The following is a 17,065-nucleotide window of genomic DNA, read 5'->3' as shown; positions in this document are numbered from 1 at the left end:
AGTTTCAGTAGCCAATATTGTATTGGGTTTTATCCTCCACAAATGGAAGTCTCTTTGATCCAGCAATGGATTCAATCTTGGGTCTGGGGAGGGAGGCACTTTTTGCTGACCCTGCAGCTGACTCCTGCAGCTCCCTGTGCCATCTCCCACCCTGTTCCAAAGGGGTTGCTAATCCTCTGAAACAGACTTCCTCAACCTTGGCCCTCCAGATGTTTTTGGCCTACAACTCCCATGATCCCTAGCTAGCAGGACCAGCGGTCAGGGATGCTGGGAATTGTAGTCTCAAAACATTTGGAGGGCTGAGGTTGAGGAAGCCTGCTCTGGAACATATCAGAGGATCATGGGGGCTGCAATGGACCTAGGCCTTTATTCAGCAGAGGGGCACTAATGAAACCATCTGATGTCAGTACAGGCAATGACCATTTTGAATGTGTCCAAAGTAGATGAGACTGTGCATGCACGCATTGCTGCAATCTGGTAGGGACTGCAAAGGGATAGAGCAGGCTCACACATGCTCTGTAAACATGCACAGGGGTCAGGAACACAACCCCTGTGCAAAACGGTCATTGCTGGTACAGAATAAACATTCAATGCTTGCCACCTTGGCCTCTTTGAGAGGGAAGGCAGGATGCAAATTAAATAAATATTTGATTTCAATATTGTTGATTGAAATGTTGTAGACACTTCTGGTTGCTCGCGGAGAGGCCATATTGTTTCTGTAGTAGACTTTTTATTATAAGAATGTATAAAGGTTTTGAATCTAAAAGTCCTTCATGCCTACTAGTTGAGTGTTAACTGGGGGAAGGAGTGTTACAGATTAAAGGTGGAAGTGTAGCTCACATGGCAATCTTTTTCAAATGACAGGCATCCCTTGCTGTGCATGCAGCCCCACTTAAAGCGACAGCATCCTTTTGGGTCACACATTCCTATTTGAAGTAGCTGTAACAAAGTGAAATTAACCACCTAGTTACACAAGTACATACAAACATCACCATCTGCTTATATTAAGAGCAAACTTAAATAAATTGTTTTCACTTTTCATCTGGGTCTTTGAGCTACACATTGTCCTAAACTTAACCAAAGCTATTATTGGAAGTTAAACTGAGAAAGAAGATGAAGGATATTGAGATACGCGGTGGCAACCGTAACAAAGGGTTAAGATGAACAAGTCACATTTAAAATCAAAGGAGAAATGTTGTTATCCACCTGGGAATATCCGTAAAGGGGCAGTATGATACTAATCTCCATAGGCAGGTGTACTGCTATATACATACAGGTAATCAAGGAAAGAGGAGACAGATGAAATAACCTGATGGGAATCAAAAACAGATATTGTAACACAGGCATGGGAAAGTTTTCTGAGCCCAAGGACCACAACACCCTCATGCCAGTGGTAGGAACGTCTGGAGGCAAAAGTGAGTGGAGCAACAGATGTGACTTTCACCTTGTGCAGTAGACTACATCCAAGCCATGAGAAAGCAGAACACAGAAACACACTTCTCTACCCAGGCAAACAAGAGGCCTTATCACAGTCCAAGGACACATTCCAGACCAGGCAAAATAATTTGAGGAAGGCTGGTGAAGGGCCTGGGAAGAGTCTCAAAGGCCAGATAAGGAGGTCTGGGCGGCTTTGTTCAGCCCCCGAGTCTGAGGTTCCTTGCCCCTGCTCAAAAAGGTGAGGGGGAAGGGAATCAAAATAACCCACTTGTTGTACTGCAACAGGTTCCTTATAAGGTCGGGTTAGATGGCAAGGATGAGTGTAGAGAAAATATTATTGAACGGTTGCATGATAAAGGTTTGCAAAGTTGCGTGGGATATTGAGAACGTGTTCAAAGAGATACAATCCCTCTCTCATAGCACTAGGAGTGGAGACCACACAAAGAAACTGGCAGCAGCTTCAAAATAAACAAAGGAAAGCATCTAATTACTGCCACAAGATCTGGCAACAGGACTCTAAAGCTTAGGGTCTTACTACATGTTGCAATGATTATGCGATTAGCAATTATGCCAAGGATTCTAAAAAGAAAATACAAGGCACCTCAGAGTGGTTGGGAGGATGGGTAATAGCCAGTGCTAGGTGGGGCTTACGTCTTCCCTCCCCAGCTGCAATTCCCCACCACCCCCACCAATTTGCCCTCTAGCATGTTAGAAGTGAAAAAGACCAATTGCTGTGTATATTTGGAGAGACATACGTTGCAGTGCCTCTAACCATCTCCTCCCTCCCCACCCCAGATGTAGAAACCCACTACATTGTTGAACTTAGACTCCTTACATAGCTTTGAAATGGAATTTTAAAAATATATACATGGTACAAAAAAAAAAAAGAACCTCTGGGTCCATAGATGGTTGTTTAGGGCAAACTGCCCAGTGGCACAGAGATTTAGGCTGGCTTAGAGAGTTTCCTAAAAAGTTCCATGAGACAAAATAACCTGGTTTTAATGTGGGGCATATCTGAGAAAGACAAGATATGCTTTATACATCTAAATAGGATTAGCTCCACTCCAGAGGAGCCTCTGTGTCTTTGCTTTTTCTTCTAGGCATGAAAGGCTATCATTCATTCTCATGAGGAGACATAAAGCCTGTACTTGGGGCAACAAGCAGCAGTGATCCCAAAGATCCAATGGATCCAGATACCCTTGCGCTCCAACCAGCTGGCAGGCACTTCAGAGCTACTCAGGAGGAGGGAGAAGCACATGGAAACACCTGCTTTGATCAGGGCCTGGCTGAGAGCCAGGAAGCAGGGGAGCCTCCAGTGCCTGCATAAGCTCCCAGTCTGAGCTGCTTCACTGATGAGGCAACAGCTTTCATCTAAATTCCAGCCTCCTTGACCTGGGGAAATGGACAGTAAAAGTGCAATGGCCTGACAAAATGGTGCAGCCACCATTGAGGACTTCATGAAAGCAGATCAGTGTTCTACGAACTGCTGAACTGTGATGACACAGTTGAAATTGAGCAAAACATTTGGGAGGTTTGAGAGGAAGCAGCAGAACCCAAACAGCTTCACTGAAGCAACTCATTTAGTTAAATTACAAATACATTAGAAAGCATTCTAAGCAGGATAGTGTGTGTGTGTGTGTGTGTGTGTGTGTGTGTGTGTGTGTGTAAAAATGGCCTTTGGACTTATTGAGTGGCCAACTACTGCTCTTTATAGGATTTATAAATTTGGAGACACTGTTCTGCAGACCATTTGTACAAAATAAACAAAAATGGTTTCAGAATGCATGTACAACTCTAGGTCTGCTGTTTTCTATAAAACCACATCCTGAGGAGCCAAACAGGTGTTGTAAGAAATACCACTTCCTGTTATAATGAGACTAATGTTTCTGTGTTGGCATTTGCTTTGAAAAATCCAAACCTTTACAGGAGAGTAAATTGTGTAAAAATAGTCACAATGGCTAGAGTAGACTTTACCAACCAGTTGCCCTCTAAAAGTTTTGGACAAACTCCCATCATTATTGTCTGTTGGATAGCTCAGCTGGTTAGAGTGTGGTGCTGACAATGCCAAGGTTGCAGGTTTGATCCCCGTATGGGACAGCTGCATATTCCTGCATTGCAGGGGGTTGGACTAGATGATCCTCAGGGTCCCTTCCAACTCAACAATTCTATGATTCTATGATCCCTGCCTGTTGGCCATGCTGACTGGGGCTGATGGGCATAGGAATCCAAAACATGTGGAGGGCACCAGTTTGAGGAAGGCTGGCTACACCTTACAGAGTTTCGCACAGCATAGGGCAAGGAATTAGAGCAATGACAGCCAGACTGCTGACTCTAGCTGCATACACACTTTTCATTCTAGAATCAATGAAGACTCAGTACTTGTTTTTTTTCCTATGCAGTCATACACACAACCTAAATCTAGTGTGGAGTAATGGTTAAAGGTAAAGGTACCCCTGCCCAAAGGCCAGTCATGTCCAACTCTAGGGTTGTGCGCACATCTCACTCTATAGGCCGGGGGCCAGCGCTCTCCGGAGACACTTCCGGGTCACGTGGCCAGCGTGACGAAGCTGCTCTGGCGAGCCGGCACCAGAGCAGCACACAGAAACGCCATTTACCTTCCCGCTAGAAAGCGGTACCTATTTATCTACTTGCACTTTATGGGTGCTTTTGAACTGCTAGGTGGGCAGGAGCTGGGACCGAAAGACGGGAGCTCACTCCGCCGCGGGGATTTGAACCGCCAACCATGCGATCGGCAAGCCCTAGGCGCTGAGGTTTTACCCACAGCGCCACCCGTGTAATGGTTAGAGTGTTGGAATAAGACCTGGGAGAGCAGGGCTCCAATCCCCACTCGGCCATGAAATTCCCTGGGTGACCTTGGGCCTGTCACTGTCACCATCTCTTAGCCTATCCTACCTCACAAGATTGTTGTGAGGATGAAATGGGGAAGAGAAGAACCGTGTACACTACCTTGAGATCCTTGGAATATAAAGGTAGTATAGAAATGCAATAATCAAATAAAAAATAGATATATTGTTTTGTCTCTAAAAGCACTTCTTGAGAAACTGGTTTCATTTTGAAAATAAACGCTCATTGCAGATTGATTCTGCACTGTCTTGTCTTATGTACATTTTTTTTTACCCACAAAAAAAATGGGGGGGGGCAGGGGTTGTTACATAAGAGCCCCAGATGCACTTCAATTATGTAACCTAAATTTGCAGGTATACAGTTGAATCATACCTGCAAAAAAGCCACAGCCTGAAAGCAGCCTAGATACCCTTACAATATATGCAATTATAGGTTGAGCGCCAGTATCAAATTTCAAAACAAACACAAGACATTATATGTCAGGTACAATGGATCATGAAGAATAAATGCCAAGAAAGAAGGACAGTAAGTAAGAAGGATGATGGTTGGTTAAGGTAAAGCTTCAACTTCGTGTTTAGCCTGCTGTGATGATAATCAACACAAGCACCATCTATTTTACCTGGCTGCAATGAGATCCAGAAGATGCTGCCATCTGTCATTGACCTTGCCAAGTTTGTACTCAATCTCCAAAGCTTTGCTTTCATGGCTTGCTTTAGCAAGTCGCTCTCCCATTTGCTGGAGCTGGACTTTATTCTCTTGAGCGACCGCAATTTCATCTTGATAATCCTGGATGACAGAGGGATTGAGAGAGAGATCATAAAGCTTATTCATAACACCCTCCAGCTGAAGACTATAATAAAACAAGTACTTTGGAATGCTTGTTTCAACACAGCCTTGCAGAACATTTAAATCATACAGTAGCTAAAAAAAATGTTCCTTCCTATTGCTTACCTAGCAGCAATGACATAATGACACAATAAGAATGAAATACAAACACAAATTATTACACTAGATTATTTCCAAGTGCTTACCTAGCTTAATGTAACTGTCTAAACTGAGAATGTTTGAAGAAAGGTCTACAAAAGAAATTCAGAAGCACTGTACCTTTTTGAGTTTTTCTATCATTTCTTCAATGAGGATATCTCCATTCTGGGAAACTTTACTCTCCATTTGTGTCAACCATTCACAGAGCTCCTTGTTCTTCTCACTGAAGACTGCCCACTCATTCAGTCTCTCACTCACTTGCTGCCGTCTCAAGGAAACCTTTAAAATGTGTAAAAGGGAAATAAATAAATAAATCACACTGTGACAAAAACAGAGTCCTTGAGCTGCCGTACAGGTGTTTCTGCACTGAAGAGAGAAGTGCAGACAAAACCTTTCACGACTCCTTTAACAGCTTAATGATCATGGTTAATCTCAGGATACTTCTGGATCAAATCCCATTTAAGTCGGGAAGGCATCTTCAAATACTGGAGGTCACACAAAGATGAACTGTAGTCTTCAGTATTATGCACAGACTCTGTTCTACTGTCCTAGGTGTGCTGAGGTAAGGACATCCCCATATAAGCTGAAAGGGTGTCCTAAAACCTTCCTACAAGTCAATATTTCTGTGTGGCAGCAGCAAGGCCTTGGTACTCCCTGTTTATTGACATTAGGCAGGCACCCTTGCTATACTGTTTTAGATGCCTGCTAAAATAAAATAAAATGATTTCAGCAATCCAACCCAGATACATAATTTAGTTATGTATACATGGGTATTATTTTACATTTGCTGATTGTTTTATGTACACTGCTTGGAGATTGTTTTAATTAACTGGTTTATATTTTTTCTTCACACACACACACACACACACACACACACACACACACACACACATACATAAAAATAAATAAATATAGGAGGCCAGTCTAGGTTTGCCTTGAGTTAACATGAAACAGAGAGTTGCTATTTGAATTCATACTTTAGATTTGGGGGGGGGGGAGGACAAAAATTATCTTAACATTTGGCATGTGAGGAAGACTTCATCATGAAATGAGACCTGAGGCAAACTTTAAGTTACTGCAGATCTAGTCTAAAATACTTTTACTGCTCACACTAATAATTTAAACTGTATTTGCCCAACAGGCATTTTAAAAATAAAAGCCATGCAAGTAAATTGGCAACTCAATCCATAAATATGGCCACTATTGGCACCAGATTATATACAAGTAATATGCCCACAAGCCACAAGTCCCATGGATTTGCTTGTCCTTTTCTAGCCAACATACCTAAAGACATGAAGGATGACATCAAAAAAGCAATAAGCAGTAAATCTTGGGGAGATAGTACAGCAGGAAAATAATAGGTGTCTGGTTTAACAAGATGACCCCTGCGTATGAAATCATAAGTACTCTGTTTTGATCTTAAAATGTAGACTAAATGAAGATTAGGAAGATTCAAGAAGATCTTGAGAGAAAATGCCCTGCTATTTTTCAAGACAATTGTATGACTACAATCTAACGGCATCCTACTTACTGCAGCTGTTTCATCTTTTCTATAAGTGCAGCTCCTTCTGAGTTTACATAAGCTTCTCCACTGAGGAAGTGAACACTTCATAAAATGACTGCAGCAGGCCCCCGGTTTTGTGTATTTTAAGCGGAGATGAAATGATACCCCATTTCCTTTTGCGGTTCTCCACACACTAGCATTAGCAAAAGTGTGGTTCTAGCAACCTTGCTTGTAAATTCTCCTCTAGCACACAGTATAACCATCAGATGGCAAAAGGCTGGTAAGTCTAAGTTTGTAGCATGTCAATCCTTACTTTTTCTAATTGAATGAATAAAGTTAGGGGCTTCCTGGGCTGATGCAACTGTCTGTAACTTCTTACTGGTTCTCATATTGCACTGGAAGTTGCTTACTGGTTTAAGAGGGTTTGTTATTATTATTTTTAAATGATGCTGTTTTCTACTCAAAATTGAAACTAATCCTACAATTGTTCTGCATGCTGTTCATGCATTCAGACCTTTCTATAACAAAAGCAGTATCATATGGAAGCCCCATTTGGATTCCCCGTCCCCAATTTATACATTTATTTTTGAACAATTTCAATAGACAAAACAATACAAAACAAAACAATACAATACAAAACAGAACTACAGATACACAAACACAAAGAAAGGGAACGGGTGGGGAGCAGGCACATGTAGCTGGGATTCAATCTCAAGTAAAGTCTACTGTCTATTCACAGAAGTCCATACAAAGAGTCCCAACAGAGCTCCATTTGTCTCTAAGACAACCCCATAAGATTTTCAGCCAATGGGACTATGTCTCTTTATTACACATATACATACCAACTTTTATTCAAGCAGCTCCTGGAGCTATATCAAGGCTGCTCAAGAGAACTTCCTTTTTGAGCAGGAAATTCTAACCCAAATTTCCCACATCTAAACCCAACACTCCATATGTTACACCACACTGGTTCTCTGCTCTGACCTAAAGGTTTGGTGCAACCTAATGGTGAACGCCCCCCCTCCCATTCCCCCTCCATGACTTATACCACTTTACCTGGTGACACAGCTCTTCCCATTGTCTGTGCAGTAGTTCAATGCGCTCATTGAGAACTGATATATCGTCTGCACTGATAAAAGAGGACAGAGTCTCCTTCAGCAGAGCTAGGTGGGCAAGATCATCTGTCCACCCCTCAGCAGCACTCTCTAGCTCCTGGATTGGAAGAAGAAATTCTATGAGGCATTGGAATATTTGAGAAATACACATTTATTATTTGCTTTTGGTGATTCTGTGCAGTACTATAGAAGAGAAAACCTTTTCTAACATTAAATCACTATAATTAAATAAAAATAGTTATCAAAAGCTTCCTATCATAAATAATAGCAACAAAAAACAAGTATCTGGGTTCTGGTTCTTTGGCTCAATTCAAACATTCTGGCTTTGAAACATCCTTCCCCCAGCGCAGTTGATCTGATCAAACCTGGAGCCCTTCTATAGGCCTGATTTTAAGCAAAACTTGAGATGTTGGGACATCTGATCAACCCCCCCCCCCCCACACACATCTGGTTTGACTCTGTGGCCCAGTAGTATAAGCTAGCCTGCCTCATTTTCTGAACAATGGCTGCTGCAGCCACTTTTATGCCATTGCAGCTATATAGCATCTCCTTTGGGCCAGAGTCCCTTATGCAGGAGTGTTTTTACCTTACAACGAATCTGTTCTGTGTGGAGTTCATCATGATGGTCTGGCAGTGGCTGGGAGAGCTTCTTCTTGAAGGATTTTAACTTTTCCAGAGAATCTGCTATGCCTTTTTCACATTTCTCCCAGTCCTGAAGGGTGAGGGTGTGGGGAAAGACAATACGAATGTAATTTTCAGAATCCGGGCAAGGAAAGAATACAGAGAATATGCAAAAAGAAAAGAAAAGTGATGCAATTGGCCAATGATTCCCTCAAAGTTACTCCAAGTGTTTTAACTAGTTTGCACATAATCATGTAAAGTAGAGATGAGATCTTGTTCTCGTTATATAAAGCAGGGCTGGGGGGACATGGGTCCCTCTAGTTGTTGCTGGACTCCAACTCTCACCCACCTCATCCAACATGAGCAGGGATGATTGGAGTTGTAGTGCAGCAACACCTGGAAAGCCACAGGTCCCCCACCCCTGATATGAGAAGGCAGTTATGAACAGAGACATGGACAGAGCTGGGGTCAGTGACTTTGTCTTTCTAACAGAGGCATAATAAAACAGCATTATTTGAAGTGGTGAATTCATTAAGTAAACTTACTTTTAACAAGAATGTAAGCTGTTTCTTCTGTTCCTCAAGTTTGAGGCTAGCCAATTTCCAGCACTCCTGGATTTCTGAAAGTTCAGACTGTAGGGATGTTTCTGTCTCACCATCAGCACAGAGTAATAGCTGCTTCCCTCCTTCCACTGTTAAGATGTAGCTTCCTTGCTGGCGAAGGAGAACCTTTTCTTTAAGCTGTGAAGACCAATGACATTCTTCTAGCATCATTCTGTTTCCCCCCACAATACATTCTTTGATGGATCAGAACTATTCTAAATCCTAAACTATTATAAGTACTCTTATTCTTTTTATCCAAAGAAGATTTTTTTTTTGCAATAGTTACCTGTCTTATGTCAAAGAAAGAACTAGTAGTATCTACAATAAAGAGGCACCTACCAACAATTTCATTTGCTGTTCCTCAGGGCATGGAAGAAAGGGGGAAAATAACCTATTTTCTCTTTCCTCTCTCTTTTCTGCTCTCCCTTCTCTTTTTTTTATGAATCCTTTTCATTTTTCTCTGTATCTTTTCCAAAATAACTCCCTTCCCCCTCTATCTTTTATCCCTCTACACACATGCCTCCTACTACTGGGAGGCCACCCCATATATTGAAAATCATAGTTAAAAAATGTGTTACCAAAATATGTGCAAAACCTTTTTTTTAAAAAATTACATTTCACTCTTCCTTAGAATGCTCAGCAATTTACATTGGTCTCCCAGTTTCTCTCATACAGCACTTACAAAATACAGCAGGCATCCCCAACCTGCGGCCCTCCAGATGTTTTGGCCTACAACTCCCATGATCCCTAGCTAACAGGACCAGTGGTCAGGGATGATGGGAATTCTAGTCCAAAACATCTGGAGGGCCAAAGGTCAGGGATGCCTGAAATACAGGAATGCTGTAGCATCAGCTACCCTTCGGAAATAGAATCTGATGCCTTCCTTCCCTTTTCCCATATTCAGTTTCAGAACTTTAGAGCTATTATCCTTTTCTTTTACTGTTTATCAGCACAACTGCAGGAGTGACTCCTTTCATTGTCTTCTTTTATCCCAGTTACTACAAACTCCCAATACTTCATACCTATCTACACTATGAATCTATATATAAGATTTGAACTCGGATGGTAAGCATTAAGGTTCAAGGACTCCCTAAAGAGGTACACCAAAGAAGTGCACCTGGAACAAGCCATTCACAGCAAATCTGGGGAATAAGCAGCAATTAGGTATGGCTAATGGGGAATCAGCCAGATCCTGGGCTGATATTTTTGATGACATCCTTTGTATGTATTTTATACCAATTGTGGCTACAACTGATGAATGTATTCACTTTTTACTTACAGCAAAAATTGCACTTAATTCCAGTTTTATAACTTTAAGGGCCTGCCAAGGTTTACCATGAAGACAGAAGTGCCTGGCGTGCTCTGGTCCATGGGGTCATGAAGAGTCGGACACAACTAAACGACTAAACAACAAGGTTTACCTGCATTTCATCCAGCAATGCTCTAGCCTGCTGCAGTGGTATAGGAACATTGCCCAGTCCAGTTGCTGTCTGACCAGACACTTCCACCAGCCACTTGCGCAATTTCTCTGCCATCTCTCTGTAGCGTTGCCATTGGCGAATCTGACTGTCAATTATGCCCCGCCTCTGCTGGGCTCTGCGAATCACCCCTTGCCACTGATTACTGAGGAGGGCCAGTTTCAGATTAAACTCATCCCTATAAGAAGAAAGGACACAAAATGAAGGATTTTGATATCTGTCATTCAGCCAAACAGCACCAAGAGACCTTCCAAAAACTGTAGGGTCTGTGAACATGATAGGCTTTAATTTAACAAAAAACTGGTTGATGTCTGAGCTCCAATTCTAAGGTCTTATTACCGTACTTCTGGTGTGATCAGAGGAGCTAAAGCCAAGGCAGCTGGAATAGTCAGTACCTTTGTCTCTAAGGTTTCATTGTGATACCACAAGGTATCTGCAAATTTCTTTGAAAGAATCAATGAGGGCAGATGAGGAGCAAACAAAAACAAAGTTCAAGGATAAGATTAAAAAGACCGCAAAATTCCACCAGGCTTCTGATATGTCCTGTATACATATATTCCATTTTATTGCTAGACATGGCAATTTAGTCATCTTGGCTTAAGCATTTATCAGCATATAAACACTTGTATGTTTGGTCTAGACCAGAGTATTTCTATGAGAACATTTTTCCTGAAGTGCATTTTCCTCAACACTGTAGGGATGAAAGCACCCCTGTGGTTGTTCTTTAGGTTCACTCTGCTCCACCTTCCTTCTGAATGAAGGTTAAGAATGTCAAAAGTAATTTTTGAAATCAACACATGCAAAGTTTGCCACAGCTAGCAGTTCCTCCTGGTCACTTCTGATTTTCCCATCTGAGTAACTGACACGAACAATCACCTAAGTACATTGATAAAGCACAAGCTGAAAAAGAGTGTTTTGATGAAATTTATTCCTTTTTGTGCTGCTTGGCAATGCACACAACTGCTTGTACATATCAGTAAGATGGAGGAAAAAGAGGGATAAACAAAAGTTGGTCAGACTGTGATCTCTTACAAAGTTCAGTTTTTAAAAAGCACAATAATGAACTGAAGAAAAATAATGGCATAGCACTACTTCAGAAAGAAAAGCAGCATTCAAGAAGAACTTTTGTTGCCTAATATTTTTCCCCAGATGCCCAAGAAGCTTAAACCCAGCATTTACATCTCCCACATCTTCCAACTTCACCTTCATTAGAGAGTCAACTGGACTTTTGAAAAGGGAGTCCAAAAGGATGCTAAAGGAGGAAGAAAATTATTTGTAACTGTCTTCACTGTGGAAGATTTATTTTGTTTTATTTCTTATTCACCCTTTACCATAAGGTTCCATGGAAGCTTACAACAATAAAATATACCATTTCAGATCACTGTGCCTGAACTAACTTTTTCCAGGAGAGGAATACAAGGAACTGTGGCCAACAGTGGTATCAAGAGAAAAGGTCCTAGGTGTTACTGACAGACTACTAGATAAACAATGGTAACACACAGGGCCCAGCTGACATCCTTAAGAAAGCAACTTCCTTATGAGGAAAGGTTACACCAATGGGAGCTTTTCAGTTGAGTAAGGAGGAATATAAAATAATTAAATTATGTATGGTGTGGAGAAAATGGACCCCCCCCAAAGCTTTTCTCCCTCTTTCACACCACTAGAACCTGGGATCACCCAATATAGCTCAATGCTGGAAGTCAGGATAGACAAAAGGAAGTACTTCTTCATGAATAATTAAACTTTTGGAATTTCCTACTAGAGAAGATAGTGATGGCCACAAAACTGGACAGTGTTAAAAGAGGATTAGACCATGTCATGAAGGATAAGTCTGTCAATGGCTACTAGTTATCATGGGGATGTACTACCTTCCAGTTGGAAGTAGTATGTCTCTACAGACTAGCTGCTGGGAATCCCAAGTGCAAAGAGTGTTAATGTGCTCAGACTCTGCTTGGGGGCATTCTGCAGGCCATGGAGGCTGGATTTTGGTCTAATCCAGAAGGCTCTTCTAGTATTCTAGTTGTAAAGGTAATAAGAAAGTTCTTCTAGGAAAAGGCAGGGGGGAGCCTATTTTCCCTGGCAATTTGTGTTAGCACAAATAATGATTGGAAGGAAAAATGAAATGCTCTCACTAGGGATACTGCAATAATCTGAATACAGTGGTACCCCGCAAGACGAACGCCTCGCGAGACGAAAAACTCGCAAAACGAAAGGTTTTCTCGTTTTCGAGTTGCCTCGCAAGACGAATTTCCCTATGGGCTTGCTTCGCAAAACGAAGCTTGCCCCGGGGACAGCGGGTCTTCTCTTTTGAAGCAAGGGGCGGCGGGGAGATCGCTTCTCCCCACCGCCCCTTGCTTCAAAAGAGGTCCGGGGGCAGCTCTTCCCGCTGCCCCCGGACCTCTTTTGAAGCAAGCGGCTGCGGGGAGATCGCGTCTCTCCGCAGCCGCTTGCTTCAAAAGAGATCCCGGACCTCTTTTGAAGCAAGCGGCTGCGGGGAGATCGCGTCTCTCCGCAGCCGCTTGCTTCAAAAGAGATCCCGGACCTCTTTTGAAGCAAGCGGCTGTGGGGAGATCGCGTCTCTCCGCAGCCGCTTGCTTCAAAAGAGATCCCGGACCTCTTTTGAAGCAAGCGGCTGCGGGGAGATCGCGTCTCTCCGCAGCCGCTTGCTTCAAAAGAGATCCCGGACCTCTTTTGAAGCAAGCGGCTGCGGGGAGATCGCGATCAAAAGAGATCCCGGACACCTGCCCCAGCCGCTGGGCTTCGTAGCGCTGCTGCGAAGCCGGGCGGGGGGCGGGAACACCTGCCCCAGCCACCCCGCTTCGGAACGCTGCTCCGAAGCGGGGTGGGGGGGCGGGAACACCTGCCCCAGCCGCCGGGCTTCGTAGCGCTGCTGCGAAGCCGGGCGGGGGGCGGGAACACCTGCCCCAGCCACCCCGCTTCGGAACGCTGCTCCGAAGCGGGGTGGGGGGGCGGGAACACCTGCCCCAGCCGCCGGGCTTCGTAGCGCTGCTGCGAAGCCGGGCGGGGGGCGGGAACACCTGCCCCAGCCACCCCGCTTCGGAACGCTGCTCCGAAGCGGGGTGGGGGGGCGGGAACACCTGCCCCAGCCACCCCGCTTCGGAACGCTGCTCCGAAGCGGGGTGGGGGGGCGGGAACACCTGCCCCAGCCGCCGGGCTTCGTAGCGCTGCTGCGAAGCCCGCGCCCCCCAGCCTTCAGAAGAGGTCCGGGGACAGACTGTCCCCGGACCTGGTCTGAAGGCGGTTTCCCTAGGAACGCATTAATTGATTTTCAATGCATTCCTATGGGAAACCGTGCATCGCAAGACGAAAAAACCGCAAGACGAAGAGACTTGCGGAACGAATTAATTTCGTCTTGCGAGGCACCACTGTATTGTATTTGCTGGTGTGGACAATTTCCCAGGCTATTCTTCTGAATGAACTATCCAATTTAACTTTCATTTGAAGAAGAACACAATTGGCAGCTGGATGTCCAAATGGTTGTACAAGAAAGCAGTGGAAACAAATCAACAACAAAACCCTTCAGCCCACCCACCAGCTGGCTGTGGAAGCTTCTGTGCAGCAAAACAGAATGGAAATTGTGGTGTAGCTGGAATTAGTGTGTACACATTTGTGTGTGCAAAATGCCAGCAGTCCTGTGCTGACCTACTGCTAACTGAGCAACTGCTTTTTCAGAGGAAAAAACACAGAGGCATGTGTTCAGAAAATCCAACAAATTTTGCACTTTATGTGGTTGACACTTTGAACAGAACAGAGAACAGAGAAAAATTCTGCAGAATTATAAAGAGTCAAGTTCTGCACATTCTTACCTGTCATCCACCTGTCCTTGCTCAAGAAGGTGCTGACCATCCATGATGATGGAATGTAAAATCTGCTGCCGACTAAACATCTCTGCTTGGAATAGCTAGCGTGTTGGAAGTTTAAAAAAATAAGAAAAAGGGGAAAAAATCAAATAAGCTTAAGGACACTGAAACATTTGGCTCCAAAACAATTTTTCCACTTAGCTGAATTCTAAGAATACTGACTTTTTTAATAGACTGCTCTAAACAAACAAAGTAACTGGTTATTGGTACCAATTGACCTAAGTACAGTTTCCCAAAGCCTGGATGACTCGTTAAGTAATCAGGATCAAAGTGTCTGGGGTTGTTTTTTTTGTGTGGTTTTCAGGTTATTTGGTCTATGCCATGAAAATTGAGAGCACCAAATTTTTAATCCTGTTTTTATATTAATGATAGTATGTTGCTTTCTATGATGTATAAGAAACACATTTCAAGTAGTGTTTGCTAGAGATTTTCCTTTTGCTTGTTTAATTTTTTGTTGCACAACAGGGAGAAGAAACTTCATTTTAAAGGGAAAAACCCTGGAAGCATACTGTATTCTAAACACAAACAAACACATTGTTTTTTCAACTTTTAAGATAGCATGGCTGAGCATTCCTCGTTATGTTTACAGCCTGTTCCCTAGAGACCTCTGGTGGCAATAACCTCCACTGTTAGCTTTCCACAATGGAAGACTTAAAAAATGGAGACAGAAGAATCACATTACAGGCGAAGGAATATGCAACGATATATTAGCATGTTTAGCCTGATAGATTTTTTAAAAAATGGCCAAGGGCTTCAGTTACTGACCTACTGAGGCATTATTTCTCTCCCACCCACTTTAAAAATAAATATCCCAGGATCCTGCATATGAATAACCACAGATCTGCCAGTTCAGTCTATGACCTTTCAACAGTGAGGACAACAGGAGACAACAACCCAACTCCCAATGTCACCCTGTGGAAAAAATAACACTCAGACAGAGCCATCTATTTAACTGAAGTTTTTATATATACTCAAAACCAGATCTCCTATAGATGATATAAGGATTTGAAGGAAGTAATGTACCCCATAATATATTTACCCTTAACAACTTGGGACCAGTTTATCTAAGAGATCGCCTTACCCCACATGTGCCCACTCGACTGCTACAATGGGTAGAATTGGCTAACTACAGGTACCATATAATACCCATTTGCCTTTCTAAGTCCTCAATCATTTAGTGTGGCAGCTCCTGCACTTTGGAACTCCCTGTCTGCTGAGATCAAGCCGGCCCCTTCACTGTGCTCTTTTTGGCACCTGCTAAAAACATTAATGTTTAGACAAGCCTAGTCAGATGGTTAAACACTTGAAGTAATTTGTAATATGTTTCAGCATTTTAACTTTTGTGTGTCTTAAAGTATGGTTGTGAATTTTTCTTGATTTTATTGTTTTATCTTTTTGTACTCAGCTTTGAGTTTGATTTTACAAGCAAATAGTACATAAATTTTATGAAATATAGCTAGATGATAGATAAATAGATAGATGATAGATAACACCTGCCTGTTTGCTAATGGATGAGGAATGGACTGAGCAAATCAAACTATGGAAACCATTTGACAAAGTAAGACTTCAAATAAATTTACACCTGACTCAAGTACCCTCTGCTAGTTGTAGAACTCAGACTAAGCACTCTCTACAATCATCTTGCACAGTACATTGTGCAGAAATTCTTTTTCATCATCATTATTATTGATTAAATGTATATATACCACCCTTCATATCTGTAGATCCTAGGGTGGTTCACACGCAGCAGTTGCTACGGCTGATACCAATGGACTTCCAGCTCACATATAACACAGTTAATCGGAATGAGTGAAGAAGGTGTACAGAAGATGACAAAACTTAACACTGGAACAACGAATGCTTATGGATGCAGTGGTTGCAATCTACAAGCCACTGATCAATCCAGCCACAGATTGGATTGTCAGTTTGCTCATTCTTTCATTACAACTTGCCTCGTGCGCCCTCTGCTGTTCCAAAAGAAGTTGGTAGTTTCCTGAAATCTCAGCAGCCAATTTCTGTTCCGTCTGAACCAAGAATTCCATCCAAGTCTCACATTTTTCTAGGAAGGTCTGTTGCTGCAGCATGAAGGATTGCAGCTTACTGCAAGGATAAAAGAGTGATTCAGTAACACCTCAGAGCTTGCTAAAACAAATCTACCGCAGTTCTTAAGGGAGCCATTTCACTTCACTTTGGCCTAAATGAGATTATTTATTTATTCATCCTGGGTATTTTTTAAAAAGAAAAAGTACGCACATAAAAATTAATTTAAAACAACTACCACAGTAAATAAACACACACATTTCTGCTTGCCTATTTCATTAGTTTGAATGTTAGAAGAATATGTTTTCCCCACTTAAAACGTGCCTTTAGTTCATAAACAAAAACCCACAGCTACCTTCATTTTGGAAGAACTGATTTAGCAAAGCAACCTCCGTTTCATTAAATGAAGTGATTAGCTCATTGTTGCTATTTCAGAAAATTCACTAGTAAGTACAGGAGATTGTGAAGCTGAGGCTCCAGTACTTTGGCCACCTCATGAGAAGAGAAGACTCCCTGGAGAAGACCCTGATGTTGGGAA

General features: G+C 42.7%; 1 protein-coding gene across 1 annotated transcript in view; it reads right to left on the bottom strand.

Moving 5' to 3' along the window:
• Window positions 1–17,065, bottom strand: part of SYNE1 (spectrin repeat containing nuclear envelope protein 1) — a 274,657-nt gene that overhangs the window by 46,565 nt on the left and 211,027 nt on the right. The window contains 8 exon segments of the mRNA XM_081905258.1: window positions 4,922–5,088; window positions 5,407–5,565; window positions 7,847–8,002; window positions 8,492–8,617; window positions 9,072–9,266; window positions 10,550–10,784; window positions 14,434–14,528; window positions 16,440–16,587. Coding sequence (XP_081761384.1) covers window positions 4,922–5,088; window positions 5,407–5,565; window positions 7,847–8,002; window positions 8,492–8,617; window positions 9,072–9,266; window positions 10,550–10,784; window positions 14,434–14,528; window positions 16,440–16,587 — 1,281 coding nt within the window.

The sequence above is a fragment of the Podarcis melisellensis genome, assembly GCF_964234715.1.
Source record: "Podarcis melisellensis genome assembly, chromosome: 3".
NCBI classification, from domain to species: domain Eukaryota; kingdom Metazoa; phylum Chordata; class Lepidosauria; order Squamata; family Lacertidae; genus Podarcis; species Podarcis melisellensis.
Note: the sequence above shows the minus strand (reverse complement) of the source record. Positions and strands in the feature narration are given on the sequence as shown.